Here is a 22,622-nt window from a genome sequence, read left to right as displayed (position 1 = left end):
TTCTTTCAACATAATTTTGAACTCCTCAATCTTTTTCAGAATTTTCTGGCTCCATCTTGAGTATAACTGGTCATGTGAAATAAAACTGAGCATATCTATAAACAATTGCCAGATTAAATATGTGTAGGATCAAAATAATGAAAAACAAAAAAAAATTATAGAAATGAAGAGCTTTTGAAAAAATTCTGAATAATCATTTTTCTGCTGTTAATCCCATGGGTCAATAATTAATGTACAGACTGTTTTTTTCCATGAAGCTTTCTTTTCTCTACAAAAAAAATTGGTTTAATTTATTTATCAGCAACTACAATTGAACACAATTTTAATCAAAATTATTATCATAAAAATAATGATAAAAAAACATAAAGTAATGATAATGATTCTAGGGTCTAAACTTATTGCCTCATGTGGAAATATTAACAGCAATAAAAGCTCAATTGATTTTTATTAAAATAAAATCGCTTAAAAAATAAAATATCATATCACTATTTACAAAATCTATATCTTTTATATATTACAATTTTTCTGATGAGATATTGATTTATTTACTCATGATTTATTGTAGTGGACAACAACTTAGTTTGGTGTTAGCGCACACCAACAAACTACTCTTTTATAAACAACTTATGTTTAATCTAGATTACAAGCAATCTACTATCAACTCTTTGAGGGGGCGACACTAGCTTAGGAGGAGGAGTAGGAGGAGGTTATCATTCTTAATCCTTTTAATTTATCAGTTGAGGTTAATGTTCCTACTTCTGTGTATAAAAATATGGTATAGTAAAAAATATCTTGCACTTCTTTGTAATCATAGATGAAATTTAATTATGAAACAGAAAGTTTGAATATTGAATGAGACATAAAAATTAAGGAAAAAAGTTACTTGTAATTATAAATCTGAAATAACATCTTCTACAAATTACATTCTTTAAATTAAAACAATGTAGCAACATTGCTATATAAGTTAAAATGCAAAATAGAAAATCTGTATCACCAAAAACATTTTCAAATTTAATAAGAAAAGCAGACATATCAATATTTCACAAAAAAATTAAACAAACAATGCTATAATTAATCTTGCGGTAAATAGAAATAACTGGCACAGTGATCAGATGATTGATTAACTGTCATCTATTATTAAATCCAAGATATGTTGTGGTTAATTGTAAACAGTTTCCAATTCATTAATTATTGATCTATTGATTAATCACATCTCAAATGTAATCTTGAAAAATTTTTTTTAATTAAACTTTTTTCTCTAAGTCTAAAGTAAAAAAAAAAATAAAATTAGTTAGTCCTTTTCTATTCTAAAAATGTCTAACTAAAACACAAGGAAGAAGAAAAAATTATTAGTTAGGATTTTGTATGGAAAAAGCAAAGAATACACTTCACTTTCTATTATGGATTAATGGTTAAATAAAAAAAATTTCAAGAAAATCCTAAAAGCAAAAAGTTCATAAATGATAATGCTAAAATTATTTTTGAACTGATCTGCAAAGGTGGATTTTTTAGAAAGAAATGCCAGTAAGTTTTCCTCTTAAAATTACATTTTCCTTATGAAGGACAGTGTTATATGTGAAGATTAGAAATAAGGGACAAGTTTCAGTAGCACATGCAAGCCTACTACAATATTAAATACGAAATGTAAGAGTAGACATGCTTTCCCTATTGTAAATGTAAATCTATAATCTATTAACTATACTTTGCAGTTAAAATTATATTAAAAAAAATACATAAATAAAAATTATTTTGATAATAGCAAAGCAGGCAAGGAAATGAAATCATGTTAAATATTTTTAGAATATGTCTGATGAAAAATTAAGCAGAATAGTTAAGTTTAAAATCTGTCGATGAGAAATGAATAATTTCATTAGAAACAAATTTCAATACCTTTAGAATCCTTGAAGTAAGCAGGAAATTGGGTTGTACTTTCAGGAGAGAAACAACTGTCCCCATTATCATAAACAGGATCTTTATCAGCAGGGAATGGCACATCCTGCGGCCATAGCTGACCGTTCTTATAGACGAGATGTGGGCTGACATCTGGACAAAAAGAGGAAAACAAAAAAATGTCTATTAACAAACATTCTATAAAATAGCACAAAAAAGCATTGCACAGACTATCACGAATCTAAATTACTTAAAACTGAGATTAAATTTTGAAACAAAAGATGTACAATATTATTCGATTATCTACAGAAATTTTAATTCATTACATGAAAATCAAATGTAATAAAAAATAAATACATATGTTAAATAATTTATTGGTGTAATGCTAAAACCCTTTTATTCAATCAGCAATACTTAAAAAACAATTTAATTCTGAAAAAAATTTCTATAACAAAGCATGACCAAATAACAAAGTAAGGGTGAATTAAATATACTATCTTCAGTTGTATAAAAATCAAGTTGATAATGGTTATCTTAATTTTAAGGTATACTAACAAAAATGAAAACTAAAAAATTCAAGCAGCATAAGTCTGGTTGTCTTTGTGCAGGTTAATGGGCATTGCTTTATTCACATACTCATTACATGTATTACTGTAAAAAATATATCAAAGTTTTATTCAATAATTTATCATAATCAGTGAATTTTTGCAAGATGACTGATATATCTTGCCTCCCGATTTCACATCTATCGTGGAATAATTTAATTTCAATTAAAGTTGCTTGACCAATTTAAGGCACAACATAATATTTGTTAATTTGATAGGTTCGGCTGAAAAGTTAGGGTTACCACTAATACTATTTGCACACACATATACTGAAAATCTATTGGTTGTAAAGAAACCAAGAAAGATGTTTCAAAAAATGGAAATTAGTTTTCAACATGCCCATTATTTTTACCAAAAGGAACTACAGGCAAAATTTCAAAAGTATTTAAAAAAATATATTATTGTACTGATGCTAAATACACATATGTTTGTCTTTAACTCAAATTTTCTCCCTAAAATTTTCAAATATGGGGTCCAGCAAAATTAAAAAAAAAAAAAAACTGTAGGTGGTTACAACAAAATTAACAAAAAAAAACTGTAGGTGGTTAGTTTGTTACAACAAAATTTTAACTGACACAACTGATCAGAATTTTTTTGTAGTTACTTTTAACTTCACAAAAATACAATAAACTATTAACTTTTCAGTGAAAATGATTTACTAAGAGTAAGAAGAGAAGAGAAGTTTCAAAAATATAAAAACAACTGATTTTCTTTCAATGGGTCATACTTACTATGCCATACAACTCTTTAGGCTTGGCATATGATGATATTTCTGCCCTTACACCTGTAACTTATATGTAGTTATGGCTGGTTTATTGTTCGCAAGGTAATAATAATGGATTACACATATTGAAATTGTCAATGAAGAGCTTCAAATATGATTGCTTAGTACTATAATAAAAGAATACCATTACTGCAACCTAAAAGAAAATATTTAAATGCAGAGTTTAATATAAGTAATGGATTGTTTAGAGAGATGGTTTTATCTGATTTCACTGTAAATTAGTATATTTGAACTACTGCATGTGCAATAGGATATTTTAAAAGATACTAAAGAGAAAGCTTTATATTAGTTATGTTACAGTTACTAACTCACAACATAACAGCAACTTTTAATGAATAAAAAAATATGTAAGACCAAGAAGGGTAAAAATTATTGTCACATTCTGAAATATGATCTATTACTTGGAGCGAGCAACATAGCATACAAAAATTAACACTGAAAAGATAGGTTTTAACATCCTTGCTTGACTCTTTATCAACTTAACAGCTGATTTCTGTTTTCAAACTAATAATAGCATTCTAATTTCACAAATTCTAAACTCTTCTACGAAAGTACTGTAATTATAGGAATTAATTAAATAATATTGTCTAGTTAAAAATCAGTTATTAATTAAAAAATTCTTAATATTGTACATCCGGTGCTGTGCGATGCAAAATGTGCTATTGAAAATTATTTATTATAAATGTTACTCTATAATATAAATAACTAAAATCCTAAATTATAACTATTTTACTATAATTTTTAAATTAATTGAAGTTTTACCATAAAGTAAGTATAAAATTTCTGCAGAACAGTATTTTAAATATATTATTAAAAATAACCAGATTGTTAAAGAGGATTAAAAAACTTTTTCTTTTCACTAAAATGAATAAATAACTTACTTTAACAAATCTATCCGAAAAATAAAATTATTTTGCATAACCCAAAACAAGTTTTTTTTTGTTTAATAAAAAAAAACCTAAATTTACATTTTATTGTTTATAGGGCAACTTAATCACAAAAAAATATTTAACAAAATTATTGCAGTTAAAAATATCAATAATAAAATTTAATAATTCCTCAGACAAATTTTATGCTGTTTTGTTATCAAAACAGTAATTCAAATACAAAAGTTCCTTGTACCAAGTTTAGGCAAAATGATTTTAAATTTAATTAAATCATTATTATCCTAAATTCTATGGAAATTATTATATCCTTTTTGCCATAAATAACATATCTTTAAAAGGTTATTAATTTTTGTAAGATGACAGTCAAATTCATTATTCAATTGCTTATAGAACATATTTTTATCATAAATAATATTTAACAGCTGCATTGTGCCATTTTGTTTTGTTTTATATATACTTAGTCTTTAAAAGTAATGTAAAGAGCACTGGAAAAAAATCTTAAAATGATGGTATAAATTCCTGAAAGGAGAAATCACAATTTCACTTCTAAAAAAAATTAACACAGATTCCTTTAAAAAAGATTAACGATATCTTGAACAGCCAAATTCTGATACAACACATGTAGACCACTTTATGAGGTTTTATACACTCAGAGGTGTACAATACTTTCTTCATTAATTAAAACAAATATACTTCTGAATCACTTGTACCATCATTTATCATTAGCACTTAGCCTATTAATGTTCTGAATTTTAAGATTTTCAAAATAAAAAAAAAAAAAATTGCCAGCTAAATTGTCTGCAACACTTCCAATCATAATATACAAAGTTCTGTTTTACTAATTAAAAAAAAATACTATGATTACAAACAAGTATAATTCATAAAAAAAGAAAAACTAAATGACAATAAAAAAAGTCAAAGAATTTAAGACAATAAAAATTACCATCAAGGTTTTTTATTTACACTTAAAAATATTCCATTTTTTCATTAAATAGAAAAATCACATTTTTGTTTATTATCAACATATCTTTTTTAGTTAATATCCACTCTAAATATAAAATATATGTAGCAATACATAAATTAACATAACTAGACAATAAGCTTAAAAATAAAATTAAACATACAGAATTTTACATGATGAACTAAAATAAAACTTATACAACACAAATAGTGCAAAATATAAACATTTGTACATAAAGCTTTATTTAAAAAAAGTTTATTTAAAAAAAGTAAATATAACTAATAGCAATCTCTAAGTACAAAGAAAACTGAAAAACTATTTGATACAATAATGGAATTTATGAGGAATGTAAACTACAAAAAGTTTATGCGTACTTTAATTTTGGATAACATTTCCAAATCTGAGTAAAACCCCACTAATTCAGATAATAAAATTAATTCATTAAAGGGCATTTGATTACTTAAAAACTAGTTAATATAACTCCAAATGAATGTAAATAATTTAGTTAAAAAATAAAAATCTAAAAGAATAACAGACCAGAAGCAAATATGTAACATAAGAAACAATAAAAAAAACTTCTCAAAACTGAATGCATGATGAACACTTACAGCGCTTTTTAGCACTTTTTCAGACTAATCAAAATTATCTTGCAGACTGGACATTTCACTGCCAAGCATTTATAATAGTTTGTACATTTTTTTTGTTGTAAATAAATCAACTTTTCTGCTATAAAACTGTAAAAGTTACATGAGTTTATGCTACATTCTATTGAATTTTAATTTTGAATGGAAAAAAATTACCTAAGCTTTTACACTGCTTATAATTTAACTGCCAGAAAAAAAATGAATATATAACAAAATTATTTATTAAATCTACGTAAAATCACATAAAAATCCTAAAATTACTTTTCATTTCATTTTTATGATTTGTCTTCAATCATTTGTGTGTCAGACATTTTAAACATGAGATAAATATTAAAAAAACACTGCTCTTTAAAATAAGATAATTTAGAGCATATGAACGACAATTTTGTATATAGTATAATTTAAAAAAATGTTTTTAAATTTATTTAAACACATATATATATATATATATATGTATGTGTTTATGTAGTCTATGACACTCTGGTAAGGTAAGGATTCCAATGCAGGATCATACAACTAAATTGGTTCAGCTGTTGAGCTTCTACTGCGGAACAAACATATATATATATACACACACACACACACCCTAAATACATTACACTTCTTTTTGGGTAGTCATGTAAAAAGTAGATGTAATTAGGAATGTACAATAAAATTATAATTCTATAAACAGCAGGAATGGGGATCCCTTTTGCAAACAATTGTGTACTTACTATATCCTCCTCTTTCATTATACCTTCCTCTTTGGATAGATAACATAGGAAAGTCGGCACTGCCCTGAAAGGGACTACTCTTTACTGTTGGACTATCTAGAGATTTTTTCATATCAGAAAATGCAAAAGAAAAAAAAAATTATGACTGAAGTGACCACCAGGTAAAGCAGAGTCATGCTCCCCATTTTCCTAAGTATAAAATCTCAGAATTTACATATCTTTCAGCAAGTACTAACTGTATCTCAAATACAGGTAATGTGTTTAATACAGCTGAATGGAAAATAAAAAATAGGAACTTGTTTTTTACTTACTGTAGAATTAATTCTACGTGCTTTTTACTTAATGGGGTAAAAACATTTTTTTTTATTCCATTAAAGAATCTCTTTCCCTATATTATTAAAAATAGTTTAGGGAGTTGTAGGTTTGAGATTAGAATAAGAATGCAAATTAACTTTCTGACTCAAAATATACTCGATAGTGAGTAATGAGAGAATGATACTACTGGAAAAATGTCCATAATCTGTTATTTTAAGCAATGTTTGAATATCATGATTTTGGTTGCAGGTAAGTGAATCTTTTGAACAAATCCCATAAAATTTTTTTTTGGTGGGGGGAGGGGGAGCAATTATATGTAAAAAAAAATTGGTTGTGTGTTATTTTGTGTAACCAGGAGAAATGGGCCAAATGCTAAACATATTTATTTATGAATCCTAATCACAGTTTCACACAAAATCAAAGACTCAAGTACTGACTCTTACATGTAACAATCATGAAAACAATATTTTTAATACCAATGTAGTTAAAAAAAAGAGCTGGGCTCATGACTTGATGCTGGCAGAAGAAAGACGTTATTTATTTTAGTTTAGCTTAATAAATTTTTGTTTGTTAGTTAATTACAGTGTAAGTTTTCATGGGCAATTTTTCTTTTAATCTTTCAGCTCTTTGTAACACACCTTACAGCAGTGTCAGAAAACTTATAGGACTTATTAGTCTAAACTGAGCATTAAAATATTACAATGGTTACTAGTAAAAACATTTGACTATTATCTTTCAGTCAGATTCATATCCAACACAGCAAATGAGGAATTCAGCTACTTACTTAAGCAAATAGATATAATAATATGAAGAATACAACAACATACAGCTAATTGAATGTAAGAAAAACCAAGAAAGATAAAACGCAGACAGCAGACTTGCCGAGATATTTTGTTTCACAAAAAGATATGCAAAATAACATTTGAAAAACAAGTAGTATTTTTTTATAGTCAGTTTTAAAGTTATTACCCTTTATTTATTCTTTTGACTAAAGAAATTCAGATGCTGGATGTGCAAATGTATTTGTATTAATTATTGTTAAGATGTGCTAAATAGTAAATTTCAATGTATGCTAAAATATTAGTAATTCTATTAGGTGTGAAGTTGAGTTATAATTTAGTTTTTGAGAAAAAAATCAACTATATTAATTAAAGAGCCAACTTGTGAGATTTGTGGGCCAAATATTATAAATAACAGTAAAGTAAGATAGTGACACCTTAGATTGTTTTAAGAAGAAAAAAAAAATTATGGTGATCATTTAATGAGGTTTAAAGTGACTATTGATATTCAGACTTCCTGATATGGAATGCCATTAATGTGGATACATACTTTAATATTAATAAGAGAAAAAAAAAAAATAGGCAAGCTATTTAAAACAAAACACATTCTAATGGGATTGTGCTTTTGTGTGAAAAAGCAATTCATACAGAAAATTTAACACTTCAACTATAGCAGCAATTCTAGAATTCAAGAAATCTTTGATTATCCTCCTTATACCTCTGATCTTGCATCAAATGATTACCATTTTTTTCTACAACTTTGGCTTACATTGTAGAGATCTGAAAATGATGAATTGAAAACTGAAAACAGATGGTTGAAACCACTAAATGGGGGAAGAACTTTTTAATATGCATTAAGAAAATTACGAAAAAAATTTCTCCAGTACATGGTGACTGGGTTTATATTAATAAATGAACAAAAGAGAGATTACAAACTGTTAGAGGTGATTTTAAATTATAACTGAAGTTAATATTAAACATATAATCTTTTTTTAAATGTCATTAAAGCAGTGATAATAAAATAAAAATTTATATAATGAAATAAGTAGTGGTGTAATGAAATTTACATGTAGAAACTTAAGCTTGAGAATAAGAAATTAATATAAACAATGCAACAGATTGAAATATTTATCTTAATATAGTAACAAATTATAAAATTTCCTATTCACAAACTATTTGTTGTTTCACGATTTTCCAATGCAGGTTCCAATAACTGCAATACCTTTTTGTCTTCAGTTTGGATAACATCTTCAATATTATCTAGAATATCAATAACGATCTATTTTAATATCTATAGTAAATATTACACCTTTTTTAAATATTTTTCTGTGAGTTAAGGATGCCGTGATCTAATGGGATATTTCAGGTGTCATGCCAATGGTTTCCACAATCTAATGATAATGCTTGAGGAAGGTCTCTTGTCTTAGATATAAATAGAAATTGTGCATAGATCATAGAGAATGTTTCAATATGTTAACAGAGCACTTTAGCATCCTAGACTGCAAAATATCCTGAACTAATGAAATCGAGCTACAAAGACTACATTTGGCTATGAATTCCTCTACTTCGATTTTACATCAAGATCAGTTACTTAGAAATGCTCTTCATCACCAAATTTGTTTACTAATACAAGTAATTAACAATGTTGTACCTTTCACCCCTCATATTAATATACTATTAGATTAAACTAAAAAATAAATGGTAAAAATAATGGGACATCAGCAAATTCTATAGTTCATTATGAATTTAAAAAAAAAAGAAGTGTTTTAGCATACTTTATTTGCTGCGTTGAGCGAACAATACCGTCTAAGCATTTATTAAATGTTTACAATGTAATTGCAGTATTAGGCTTGCAATGTAACTGCTTGTATTCAATATAATTATAGCAGTTACATTACTATGGCATTTTACAAGACAATATGAGTTTTCAAATAGAATGTTCTAAATAATTTTGGTGACCACATAAAATCTGAACATTCTTTCCCCAAAAAAAGTTGTAAAAAATAATTGGATTAAAGCCATACATACTGCATTATAAAAATTGTAAATTAGGACCTAAAACTTCCAATGAGTTGTTACATTACATAATTAAGGTTTGCTCTAAAGAAACAGTATCAGAAAATCCAGTATAATTAAAAATTAGGTTCTGATTTAATCTACTGCAATGTTAATCATTCTGATATACACTATTAAATGAGTAATTTTCAAATGAATACCATCCATACTGCATTCGATGATGATGAGGCAGATCATTCAGCAAAAATAGGAAAAGATTTTCAAAACAAAAACTACACATACCATTCTAGTAATTAATTATATACTCTATTATAAATTAAAAAACGAGCAAGTAATGTTATAGATAAGGGAAATTGCCAAAGAGACCACAAAAATAAATTGTATGATAAACTTAAAATTTTTACTGTTTGCGACTTCATTCAGAAAATGTGCAGTGAAATAAAAAATTTGCATATAGGAATAAATAGTCTATAAAAATAAAATATTATCATGAACTGAAATATTAAAAAGCAAGAATATATTAGAAAAAAAATTGTAATATTATATTTGGTAATTTAAAAATCTAACTATTCTTAATTTTAGAATAATAAGTAAATCTAATTTATCTGTCAGGGCACACTTCTTTCCAATAGTCTGAATTAGTGAGGATTTATTATAAATTACAATCTCTTATTTTTTAAATATACAGCAAACCAGTTAATAATTAATTACAAGAAATGAAAATACAGAAAGTAATAATTAATAAAAATTCATACTTGCTTAATTTAATTTATTCCTTTTACAGAATAAATTAAATATGTGGCTACTTTTTGTAAATAAAATTTTGTTACTAGTTCGCAACACAGGGTCATCAAAAATGTTTTCAATAAGATATAGAAAATTATATAGGAAATAATTTAAGATCATACTAAAATTACTTTTTTATAATTATTCATTTCTGGAAGTCAATGACCTTTTATTGTCCCCACCCAAACACACAACCTAAAAAATTACAGGGCATTTTTGGATGAGATTTCATAATTCATGAAACAACTTAATAAGTTCAACTCTAATTAAATAGTTAGTATCTATTAAATTATAATATAGTATAATCACCACCACTAATAATGCAGATGTAACAAATGGCGTTATTTTAAGAAATGTAGCCTGAAACTGGTAAACAACATTTCAATGCTGTTGTTAGGTTTATAACTTATTGTGAGGCAATATAATTTTGGGAAGGATGATACCTGAATAAATATAGCATTCTTTTTATGCCAATCAAAGAAAATAAACAGAATAAAAATGTATTATTTAGAAGTGAACAAAATTCACTATACATAATTTTTATACAATTGGTGTCTAGGGTGCTGTAAATACCAATAATTTATAAGTAGACATTAACTGCAATTTTTTATGTCCGAGTTCTTATATTCTAGTAAAAATTTTAATTATTTATTCAGTGGAGTACAGCAATAGTAAAATTTTCATTTAAAAATGCAATTTTTCACTTTCATTTCTTACAAAACCCCAGCTTTCCATATCTCAACTGGTAAAGTTACAACCCATCACATATAAATATGTGTAAACTGACACTACATATGCTTCAAATGTAATAAATATTAAGATATAATATGATGTAAATAATAATTATTATAAATCAATAACATTTGTTAAATATAAATATACAAAGACAAAAAAAGGACGGGGACTCCTGGCAAAGCCATAGGAGGTAAATCAGGCTGTAGTCCCGGTGGAGGATCCCTCTGGGGGTTCCTCACTAGAGGCAAAGCGTAAAGACCAGAGTCCCAGTGGGGGATCCCTTCAGGGTCCTCTCATTTGAGGCATGGTACATAATTAAAAGACTGGGTCCCGGCTACGTGGGTGGGACTTGAATCCTGCTGAGGTAATTTGAGGCAATGGCACCCCTCAGGCTGTAGTTATGCTTAATTGGAGGTCCAGATCTGGGGAGCAGGGTAAACAAGTATAAAAAAAGAAATATACAAAACAATGTTTTCAAAAAAAATTTAGTAGCATCTGCATAACGAACATGCATTGCAAATAAGTACATGTAAATTTAAGTTATAAAATATATATATAAATCTGCTCCATTTACCTGCAGTTCTTGTTAACATACTATTATAGAAATGAAAGAAACAAGTGGTTGGACAATGATATAGTTGATATATATAATGTATTACGAAATTCACTTAAAAAAATTAATATAATAACAAAAGTTTTAACATTAGAAAACTCTTTATGTATCTCTTTAGTAATGGCAATAAACAGTAGATAAATATTAACTGGGATTGCTGTATTTACATGTTCTCAACATAATAAGTGCATTTAATATAAGAAATGTATGTTATTTGTGAGAAGAAAATACAAATAACTTCTTTTTTAAAAATAACAACAATAACAATACTGAGAGATTTTGTTAATACAGAAAACATTTTCACCAAAATCCAATAATGTATAACAGAACTTTTGATTTCATTATGACATTAGACAATAAACCCAACCAACTATAGTTATAATCTTTGCTTAATATTATTTAACACTGTTTATTATGATTAAATTCCTTCTTCATCCTGAAATATATATAATTTAAATAGATTCATAAAGCACTTTACACAATTATAAGAAAGTAAACCGTTTTGCAACTTCATTTTCACTCGCAGAATTTAATTTTTAACATGTTCATAGCAAAGAATCAGGCATATAATTAAGAAATAATCTTCAATGCTATTTTTAACTGCAATATTTACAATGGTAACAAAAGGTTTAACATTAAAGACTAGATAACAAAAGTGTTAACTGTACATAAACAAAAATATATATAAAATATGTTAAATATTTACAAAATCCACAATATGTTACATTATTTTACAAGAACATTTAATAACTTTGAATTTAATTTATACATATATTTGTACAATAATATTAGATACACAAACAAAATAATTCAAAACTCCTGTTAAAAACTACCAGTATTTTATAAAAAAAAATAATATAACTTACTCAACTACACAAATCTATTATTCATTCGGCGAAAACTTAAATATCAAATTACCACATACAATAAACGCTCGATAACTTTATGACATACTCTGTACGTAGCACGTAATTAAAAAAATAAAATTCTAAAATTTAAAATACAAACGACCTAAAGTCCAAATAAATGTTTACATTAAGCCCTAAAACAAGTTTGCTTCTCAAATAAAAAATATACGAAACAAAGTTATTCTAAATTACATCTTCAAATTTACTAGGGCTGAAATCCTCGAAATTTTCATAAGTACATAAGCATAAACAAATAAATTACTAACAGCTTCCAGTACGTACAACTTGAACTGTGTTTACGGTACACCTAATTAATAACATGGCGAACGCAATCTAACGCCTATGAAAAACAACCGATAGCTTAGTTAAGAAACAAATCACAACCTATTTCAATCAAAATATAGCAAGATATATAAATATAACTTCCATTCAAAATTTCACTTACTTGACATAAACAAAAGTTCCAGCTTCCTAACCTACAAATTTAACTAAAATAACACATGTACTGAGACGATAATAATACTGCAATGTTATAAACGCACACACGAATATAGTTCTAAATAACGTGTCAGCACAATCATACTTGTATTTTTAACTGAATGTAAACAAATCAAACAATACTCTTAAATATTTTCGTTAATATTTCTTTACGTCACGTACACACGGACTACTTTCTCAAATATCACTCCGCATGAATTCCTATACGTTCCACTGCTAAACAGAGGTCCCGTTAAATCGAGCGTTTAATACATGTACATAAAACCATGCGAGTACCACTTAACAATATATCATTTTTATTCTCCCATTAAGAAAGTAAATACCATTTTTGCTATGTATTTTATTTTGAAAACCCCACTAAATGAATAAATAAATTTATTTATATTTATTTTCACACAAAAAAAAAACAAAGATTTAAATCGCTAAACTAGAACAAGCACATAATTTAATATTTTAACGTAAAATTTTAATGGTCGGAAATTATTTCGGGATTTAATTCTATATGAAGACATTTTAATAGCGGCACTGGTGGAGCACTTTAAAAAAAAAAGTAACGTAAAAGTTAACTTTTTTTTGCATTTTAACACGTTATCTAAAAATTCGTACAAAAAGTACTACTGTTATGGGGATATTTAAAAAATCTTTTGTGAACCGTACTCAACATAACCGCAATCTTTTATTACACGAAGACAAACTTAAGTATTATCTAGTATTTTTAATTTTTATCGGAAATTCTTTTGAAAAAAAACTATTTTTTAATATATATAAAAGCGGGAAATTTAAATCAATCTAACGCATAAGGCAAAATAACATCGTGATGAAATGAAACATAAATAAATGTTTGATTTAAAAATAACCCAGTAATTGTACAGAATTTTTAAAAATAGTAAATACTTTGTACTGTATCCACTACAATTTATCAAGAAAGTTTTAATTATTCATTTTTTTATATAAACAGAAAAGAAATATATACTGGATAAAATTAGAAAATAACGATGCTGGTCCCTAAATCATAACTACATTTTCAGTTGTTTATTTATTTAAACTACACTGACTAGAATATAACATTAAGCTTTGCATATTGTGTGTTTGTTCATAAACTCACAACTCAGTAGCGTAAATGTTTCAGAGAAAAGTAAAGTGAACTTTGTTAATGAAGTTCTGAATGAAACTAGTAATAATAAATCAAACGATCTACAAATCAAAGCAATAAGATCTGAAAAAAGTAAGATAATTGCTGTGTCCTAAATTTCTAAAATAACTACTCTGATTTTGACAATGAGAAAAAATTTTAATGTCAAAAACATGTCATGCTTGTGTTATAAAATGGTTTGCATGCTTATTACTTTAGTGTTACAAAGGAGATGAGATAATGTTGAGTAAATCGAAGGAAGCTTTACATTATCCACTTGTTAAAATTTTATTAAGAAAATTAAGTAATCCATAATTAATAAAAAAAATTATACAAAAGCTCATTTAATTAAGCCATTGGATAGAGTTATTATCTTTGGAACATTAATTTTTGATTCTAATTTGGTCATAATAGTTTAATACATTTTTTATCAACAATATTTATTACTAAAATATTTTTTTTCTTGTTAACTCAAAAATATGAATTTGAATTAATATGATTGTAATATTAATATTACAAATTTTATTTTTGAAATATTAGATTGGTCTGGTTGTTTAACGACTGCATGATAAAAAAAGGAAATATTCCAAAATAAAACAAGAAAAAATTCTATAAAAATATATATATTAAACCATTTAAAAATATTTTTCAGATATTTCAGAACAAAATAAAAATTATTTTTGTTTTTACAAAGAATTAAGTTAATATTTTAATTTTAACAAATGTTACATGACACTTCAAAATACAGTAACTACAAAATTAGAGAGTCTTAAAAATATCAGATTTAAAGAAAACACTCATCATAGGAATATATATTTTACCATTCAATCTTTTCTTTTACTGAGTCGAGACAATTGTGAAGGAATCATAAAAACTGTATTAACTGAAAATAGGACTGATTGTTTGTTTTTAAATATCATATGCAGTAAATTAAAAACATACTTGTGTTTTAGTAGAAACTAAAAGTTCACAACTTTAATTATGACTAAATAATAATAAAAAAACAGAATCAATTTATATAATAATAACAATTCTCCTAACAGAAATTCACTGTAAAAAATTGTTACAATTTAATGTTTCGCTAATTAATAGTTTTCATCCTTTTGGTATACAAGACATTAAAAAAGATACTATTATACCAACCGACTAAAAATTAACCTATAACTTAACTGATTTTTACATGAAGACAAGCTAATTACTGATGTTTTTGCATATTGTTAGGTCATGGATTATGAAATTATTGTACACAGTGTTGTTAACCTACCTGGTGATAAGCTACTATTTTTTGATGGCATAGTTTACACTACCAAATCAGAATAAACATGTTCAACAAAATAAAAATCTGAATTTTTTAAAGTTGTTTCGGAAATTAGAACGTAAACAGCTTAGTGTATTTTATAGCTAACATTTCATTGAATTATATATTTATATTACATACATAATGTTTACAAAAGGTCATGTAATCTTCAGGAAATACTTATACAGATCAATCTGAAGAAAGAATATCCAGTGAGCATAGCAATTGATCACAATGAGTTGATAATCACTACTGAATTAATAAATGTCTTGATTTCCATCCTTTTTTTGAAAATAATTAATAAACTTCCCATCTAGGAAGATATTGAGTTAAAATTTTTATGTACATTTTTTAAGTGATCTTTAAATAACAGCATACTACTTTTCTAAATTATCAAAATTACTGCCATTTAAAATTTTTAATGTTTAATTAATAAATAATACCTCATTTATTTTGATCAGTCAAATAATAGAGCAAGTAATTTTTTACCAAATAAATACCTGTTGTCATGTTAGTAATAAAAAGTAAAACAATAGAAGATATAATAACTTTATAAAATATTATTATCTTAGCTTATGTGATTTATAATGATAAATGAGGTATCTTAGGTATTACAATTCTTTTTTATACATATATAATTAGTTTTCAAGAAACTTGGTATTAAATATTTTAAATGGCCACTATTTTGAAATTTTTAAAATCAATTTTATTTTTTATCTTGTTTAAAGATAATGTACAAAATGTGTGCATCGAATTTAGCTGTAATATCTTAACTTACGAAAACCTTCTCTAAGCAAAGATTTTTTTTTTTTGCTTGATGATATTGCTGCCTCATAAACTTGAATTTAATTGAAGCTTGTGTGGGATATGGAAATGGAACTTTTTAGTGTATGAACAATGCCAAGCCTGACTGGGATACGAACCCAGGACCTCTGGAGGAAGGGCCAAGATGGTACCACTCATACCACGGAGGCCGGCAAATATTTATTACTCTTTATGAAAGATGGAAAAAGAGACACTTTCAGATCCATGTTCTACAGATATGTTTTCTTAAATGAGACATGTAGAATTATTTCCTGAAGTCTAGCATGACCTTTTGTAAACACTACATCTTACTTTACATTTGTTTTCAGATCACATGTATTGGCCATTATTTAATTGTATTTGTAATATAAGAACACTGGAGAACAAGTATGCAACTCTATACTAGTGGTAAATAAACACTATTAGTCGTTTAAACATGATAAACTTAATAAATAAATTTAGTTTACGTGAATACAATATACAATACAGAAAACAACATGTGGCATGCTGTTAAGCAATACGTACCTGAATTTAATATTATTAATTTCTCATAAATAATTTGAATTTGAATTTTGGAATTTCACACTTTAAAATATTACTTTTAATAAAATAAACATAGCATCATAATTTCATTTTATTATTGATATTGTTTACTTGTTCATGCAGCTGATAATCCTTATGATATACGTTAAATGAATTTTTTTTCCATATTATACTTTAACAATAAATTATTTAAATTAATAAAAAATTATTTAGATAACAAGTAGATTAATACATTGAAAAGTTAATAATTTAGTTCTACTGGAAACATATGTAAGAAAGTTTATGAAAAAAAAATTATGTTTGTAGCTTCACAGAAGCAGAAAATATTTCCTACATTTCAGTTCAATGTAATATTAGTTTACAGCATTCACAGTGCATATTTATTTTCAATAAATTTAAATGTAAATAAAATTTAATAAATTAATATTTAAATTAAAATAATTTTTGTCCAAATAATAAAAGGATAAAACAAAAAAAAAATTGTTTTTAGGTTATGCTAATATAAATATCTTCAACAGGGTAATATATTAAAAAATTTGTTAATGCAGAAACATCAATTACAAATCACATCACATATAATGTAATGTAATTCTAGCATAAAATATTTTTAACTACGCCAATAATTTTTAAAGCACCTTGTAAATTTAAAATACTGATTTAAAAATTCTCTGCAGAATAAATTATTAAGATTAACAATTATTATACTTATATTTATGAAATAACATAATCATAAAATATATATTTATTTGTAAATTAATCCACTTATGTTTAGCTGACAGAAGTAAATTCAGTAAGTCAAGTTGTTACAAGGTATTGTTATTCACATAATACAGTATCTTGTCTTTAGAACAAAATAGAAGGAACATTATAAAGAAAAAGAAAACAAGAACGATTAATTGTTAACAGCAGTTAATATATACTTTACAGGAATAATAAGGTAATGAAATTAGTAAAGATAAATTACACAATTTTAAAAGAGGACTTTAGTGCTTTAGAAAATAAATTAAGGATTTTGTTACAACTATGAGAAATTAACAAATGATGGTATCAAATATATCAACTCCACAGCAGGACTTTAACGTAAACAGTATTGTAACTGAGTTAAAAAGGCATATGTACTTAAATTTTAGAGGAACTTATGTACTATGAAGAATAATACGAAAAATAAACAAAATTTTATGAAACTGTAGCTGTAATTTATTCATGAATTATATAACTATTGTGTGTCACGATATGAAACATACTTTGAAAAGCCCATAATCTCAGAAAAACTCATCATTTTCACAATTTATGCTCTCATGTGAAATTAAATAAAATAATAAAAATCCTATTTTATATATATATATATATATAAAACATGGTTCCAGAATACTTGGAGTTTTTTCAGAGAGTAATAAATTAAATTAATGGAGTATATTTAAATAAACTGGTTCCACAGGTCATCTATGTTAAACATTGTCAGATGATGTTAGCATTTATTAGCAGCTGACCAGCAATCGAAGCCATAAAAAATCCAATAAATTATGTATCTAATATAGATAAAATATAAAAAAATATTTTTTTATAATTCATAAAATTATACAGCTTAGATCTAGCGATTAAGGGAAAAATATGACTTTTTTATTTTTATGAATTTAACAATATTGTTGAATTTTCTATTGAAAATATTAAAATTCAACAATTTCAATAGATTTATACAAAAAGTAAAATGAATACTGAAGCAAAACAAAAGGAATAACTGTTTGGACGTTATGAAAAAAATTATAAATTTAAAACGTCCAGGAAAATCAATTCTCAGAAATACATAATTTTTTTGAGATGATTAATTCGTTACTTAACTTAAAGCACTTTCATGTGGAAATGATGGAATTTTTTGAGTAAAAGATACTACCACCACCTCTGCCAGATGGTAATTCAAAGTTTTATTCTTCTTCATTTAAAGATTTGTGGCAAAAAAATTACCTACAAATGATAAAAGTATTGAAAATTAAGTTGGAAAAAATGAATTGGTATGAAAGACACGCTTAAGATATTATTTACAATTAACGTATTTATGACACTGTATCATCAATATACACAAACATTACAATTTATTCTCCATTCTGACAGGGTCCATTTTAATCTTTTTAAAATTAAATGCAGAAACCAGCTTAAAAAGAACATGCTGTTATAAAAGAAGTTATGCATCACAATCTGAATATAAAAATAGAGATACGATTCATTTGCAGAAATGTCCATTGGTAGTGCAAACCAAGGACAACCAAGGATTTGTAGATCAGAAATATCAATATGATACAAACTGAGTAAGAAAGGGAATTGAAACTATATTATTTTACAAAACAATATCTGACATGGTTTGATTTAATAAAAAGGAACTGAGCAAGCAGTATTGAACTAACTTAGCAAAAAAGGGGGGGAAAATCAATACCAGTGTATACTAAAAGGGAATTAATATAAACGTCTTTAACAATTAATAATATTAAAATAAAATGCCTAATACTATTTAAAGCCAATTTCTTTACACATACAAGCTTGTTTTAGCTACAACTATTCAGCTGGAAGAACAAACAAAACTGAATAGTTGAACTTCAAGATATTTTGGAGAAAAGTGAAAAAAAAGAAGAAAAATAAGAATAACAATGGGTATGGAAGCATTTAACAGAAATAATCAGTTATTCTAAAGTAAACTAGAGACAGAGTTGAATGAGTACATGTAATACATGAGCACTTAAGAAAAGAGAAAAAGAAAAAGGCCGAAGGCATTTGAAATATGCTAAAAGATGAAACTGGGTGATTAAATAGCGAAAAATGAAATAATGAGAAAAGAGAAAAAGTATAGAAGCCTAATTAAAACAATTCAGAATAGGAAAAGTAACTGGCTGGGACATTTCGTGGGAGATGAAGGACTAATTGAAACAGTGCAGGAAGGATCAATAGAAGATACAAAAAAGAGGATATTAAATAGTAAAAATTATAATTTAATTTAATGGTTGTTATTAGGATCTTAATAGAGGGCAATGGAAATGGACATCTACAAGGGACCTACGGTAGGTAACTAAAACATGATGATTTTTAGAAATGCTGCGTATTATCTACAGGCTGAATTATGATAAAAAAGATAACATGGAAGACTACTTCACAACTGTCATAACAGCTAGTTTGTAAAAGTAGTTAGTTTTCTGCTTAACTGGGAAAAACTGTTTAAGCCAAACCGTTAAAAATTTTATAGAAATTAATTTCTGCTGTCAATTTATTGCTAGAATAACATTCATAATTCTTACTTATCAAGGAGTTGGTAGCTGTCCTCCTCCCTGTATAATACATAATATGCCATATTGCCAAAGTTTGAATTGTAATTTTTGATTTTTATTTCTGTTTAAAGTTTTATTTAATATAACTAATTATCACCAAGTTGATTATGATTTAAAAATAATTAGTACTGCAATTTTAAAATTTCAAAGCGTAAAATCACAATTTTTTATTTCATAGGAAATGCTATAAAATACCTATATACAGAGAATACAAAGATATTTTAATCCAACTTTGGGATATTCTATTAAAAAAAAAAAAATATATATATAATAAAACTGCAGACAGATAGTTATGAAAAATGTAAAAGTTGTTCATATCAACTTTTATATTCACATTTGAATCTTCTCTCCAGGGATAACTATATATGACTAAATGATTGATTTATCATCATATTATGACTATAAAACAAAAAGCAATGAAACTTAAACGTATACTATTTTCAGTTTATAGATACCTAATAAGGAGGTGCTTTCCAAAATATTTTAAAGAGGGGTATAAAATGAAAGATTTAAAAAACTGGATAAACTTCCAAACCAAATAAATTAGAATTTTTGGTCAAGTTGTACTTCAATTAAAATGAATCATGAGAAAATCGGTGAACTGGAATCTAAATTACTTAAAATTTATAACATTCAAAAGAAGCTTGCAATAAAACTGAAAAAGTATTATTGTAATCGTTAAAGAAAATAAACTAAATAAATAAACAAACAAACCAAAATTTAGTAGTCAAACTGAAAATTACTTGACATATCTATTAAAAATATTTGAAAATCTTTTCATTTTATGCAACTAAATTTCTTGTTAAATGACAAACGCTAAACATTTTATATTAGTCAATATAGAAATACCCTCATCAGAAATTATGATACTACTTTTTACAGTATTTTATTATTTCCCTATTTAGAATTAAAGGCTAATAAAAACTACTTGTTATAAAAATGGAAACTGAAAGGACTGTTAATTTTTATTGACTTAATTTTTTAAAACTAGAAGTTGTATCATGGTTTTATTAATAACAGTGCAGATAAAAAATCAACTAGGGTTTTAATTTTGCAAAATTATAACAATTTTCTTTTGATTGTAGTAGAATTTAAACTGAATTAAAAATAAAATACAACAAAAATTACTGTTTACAATTAAATAATATAATTAAAAAAAGTATAATTGTAAAGTTAACACCAGATACATCACAGATGGTTAAAAATACTATATTGTTTGGTACACAATCCTATAAGAAAATAAAATAATAATAATAAAACTTATTCAGATAGTAATACAAACATGTATCTTTGCTTTACTATGTACAGGGGTTACAACAAACTTCCAAATGAATTTAGTAGCAATTTTTTTATTGAAAACCTTTATTTTGGCAGTTTTAGTGTTTGTTCTTTTGTAGAATAAGCTGCAATAAAAAGAAGAAAATAATAATCAATATTCCTTACACTCTACACATTTCAATTGATAGGTTTTAAAAGGTTTATATAATTTCTTATACAGCAATTTTAATAGACCACTAACTGCCAAAGGTCTAGATGTTGCTGTTATTGCTGATACTAAATCAAGATGAGCTAGAAAATACTGCTTAATATGTGATAGAGTTTATATAATAAGTACTGTATTTGCCTGTTTAATGTATTGTTTTTGTTAGTGTGTTTATATATTTTGTACAGTTCTAGTATGCTGAGTTTAAGACAACATATAAAGACTGCCAATTCACCACACTGTACTGATATGAAATTTACAAATCTATCTATATAAATAACAAATGTATATAAATTACAATTTTTAGCCATTTACCAGACCTAGCAGAAAACCGGCATGGCTGAAGAAATACTGTGAAATATTTTTGAAAGATCTACTTTGCAGAAGAGTATAGAAAATGAGTGGTAGAAACTTAACTTAGCTTCATTCAATAATAATTTGTCGATAAATAAAAGAATCTTCTTCATCAACCTTTTTTTTCCTGTTTAGCCTCCAGGAACACCGCCAGGTATTACTTCAGAGGATGAATGAGGATGATATGTATGACTGTAAGAAAAGTGTAGTCCTTTACAGTCTCAGGTCAACCATTTCTGAGAGTGGGTTAACTGAAACCGAACCACCAAAGAACACTGGTATCCACAATATAGTATTCAAATCCATATAAAAGTAATTGCCTTTACTAGGATTTGAACGTTGGAACTCTCGACTTCGAAATCAGCTGATCTGCAAAGACGTGTTTACCACTACACCAACCCGATGGGTTTCCTTCATCAATCTGTCAACTGATAAATGAACCATTGCCCATTTATTGATATTGACTCCAACTAAAATATTAATAGCCTTTCTTAAACATACAGGCATTCTGCTAAATTTAAAATCCCAAGTAAATTTTCAAAATTTAATTGTAATAGATTCTGT

General features: G+C 26.0%; 1 protein-coding gene across 3 annotated transcripts in view; it reads right to left on the bottom strand.

Moving 5' to 3' along the window:
- Positions 1-22,622, bottom strand: part of jim (zinc finger protein jim) — a 103,284-nt gene that overhangs the window by 13,633 nt on the left and 67,029 nt on the right. For all 3 annotated transcript variants that reach the window (XM_075368103.1, XM_075368104.1, XM_075368105.1), the window contains exon 5: positions 1,891-2,043. In XM_075368103.1, coding sequence (XP_075224218.1) covers positions 1,891-2,043 — 153 coding nt within the window. The remainder of the gene's footprint in view (positions 1-1,890; positions 2,044-22,622) is intronic.

This window comes from Lycorma delicatula, chromosome 6 (assembly GCF_047948215.1).
Source record: "Lycorma delicatula isolate Av1 chromosome 6, ASM4794821v1, whole genome shotgun sequence".
NCBI classification, from domain to species: Eukaryota; Metazoa; Arthropoda; class Insecta; order Hemiptera; family Fulgoridae; genus Lycorma; species Lycorma delicatula.
Note: the sequence above shows the minus strand (reverse complement) of the source record. Positions and strands in the feature narration are given on the sequence as shown.